This window comes from Formica exsecta, unplaced genomic scaffold, assembly GCF_003651465.1.
Source record: "Formica exsecta isolate Colony F162 unplaced genomic scaffold, ASM365146v1 scaffold2409, whole genome shotgun sequence".
In the NCBI taxonomy this organism is placed as follows: Eukaryota; Metazoa; Arthropoda; class Insecta; order Hymenoptera; family Formicidae; genus Formica; species Formica exsecta.
This window is the reverse complement of record NW_021849688.1, coordinates 4,049-5,081: the sequence shown is the minus strand read 5'-3', so window position 1 is coordinate 5,081 and position 1,033 is coordinate 4,049. Positions and strand designations below refer to the sequence as shown.

General features: G+C 37.2%; 1 protein-coding gene across 1 annotated transcript; it reads right to left on the bottom strand.

Moving 5' to 3' along the window:
• Window positions 1–24: 24 nt before the first annotated feature.
• Window positions 25–1,027, bottom strand: LOC115236055 (ubiquitin conjugation factor E4 B-like). The gene is made up of 2 exons (XM_029808249.1): window positions 843–1,027; window positions 25–754 (listed from the first exon to the last, which is right to left on the bottom strand). The coding sequence occupies exons 1-2, from the start codon at window positions 911–913 to the stop codon at window positions 25–27; spliced, it is 801 nt and encodes a 266-aa protein (XP_029664109.1). The 5' UTR covers window positions 914–1,027.
• Window positions 1,028–1,033: the final 6 nt, after the last annotated feature.

The window sequence follows — 1,033 nt, the reverse complement described above, 5'->3', positions numbered from 1 at the left end:
TTCGCAGCGTCGGTGAATAACTTGTTACAAAACAAAAGCTGCAAAAATGAATATATAATATATATCTTCATATTTGCAGCTTTTGTTTTGTAACAAGTTATTCACCGACGCTGCGAATGAATTAGAGAGATCCGGCATTAAAACTACGACGGAAATTGAGAGTTTCGTAGCTCTCGCTGTGCGTAATTTAAGAAAGGATCTGACTTTTTCCTCGCTCTTCACCAGCTGTGTCGTTATCGATTGTTGTTGTTCCTGCGAAATAGCATTCCATGCGATAGTAAATTCCTCCAACTCGAGTATATACTTCAGATCTTCCAGAACCTTCTCGACCACGAAGGTGATGTCATTCATCAATATATTGATAAACTTGACAAAATGCTTGCCGTTATTACTCTCATTGATAATAGACGCTCGATGCATCGGGCTATGCCACAACGAATTTAAGATCACACTTATGTGATAACATACTGTAAACTTCATCTCAAATTCGGAATTAATGTTAATGATTTCAACGTCGGTATAAAACTTCATGAGATACGACGCCAGAAATGTCTTGGATATAGGATGTGCCATGAATTTGTGGCCAAAAGTTTCTGTTCCTCGTGTACAAACTCCTACCTGAACCTTATAAAGAACCTTGATGATTTTTGCAATAAGATGCGGATTTCGTATACAATGTGGCGTACACACGACGACGAGTAACAAAGTGATAAGCGGCGATATATCTATATCTATATCAAACGTTGGACAGAATCTGCAAATAAAACAATGCAGTTATAATTGTTAATAAGCATAAGCATTATGTATAATTTGTGACATTTGATAATTTAGTAAAAACTTACTCGAATGTGAATAACAAGAATTCCACTATGTCTTCCATGTACCATTCTGGTAATGCGGTGAATTTGCACATAACTTCTTGAGGCAACAGAAGCTCGGGAAGAAAATTATTCGGAGCAGTCTGCGTTAGAAGACTCAACAAAAATTCGGCGACCGATATATAAAAGCGTAAGCATCTTCTCAAAAAGATGGG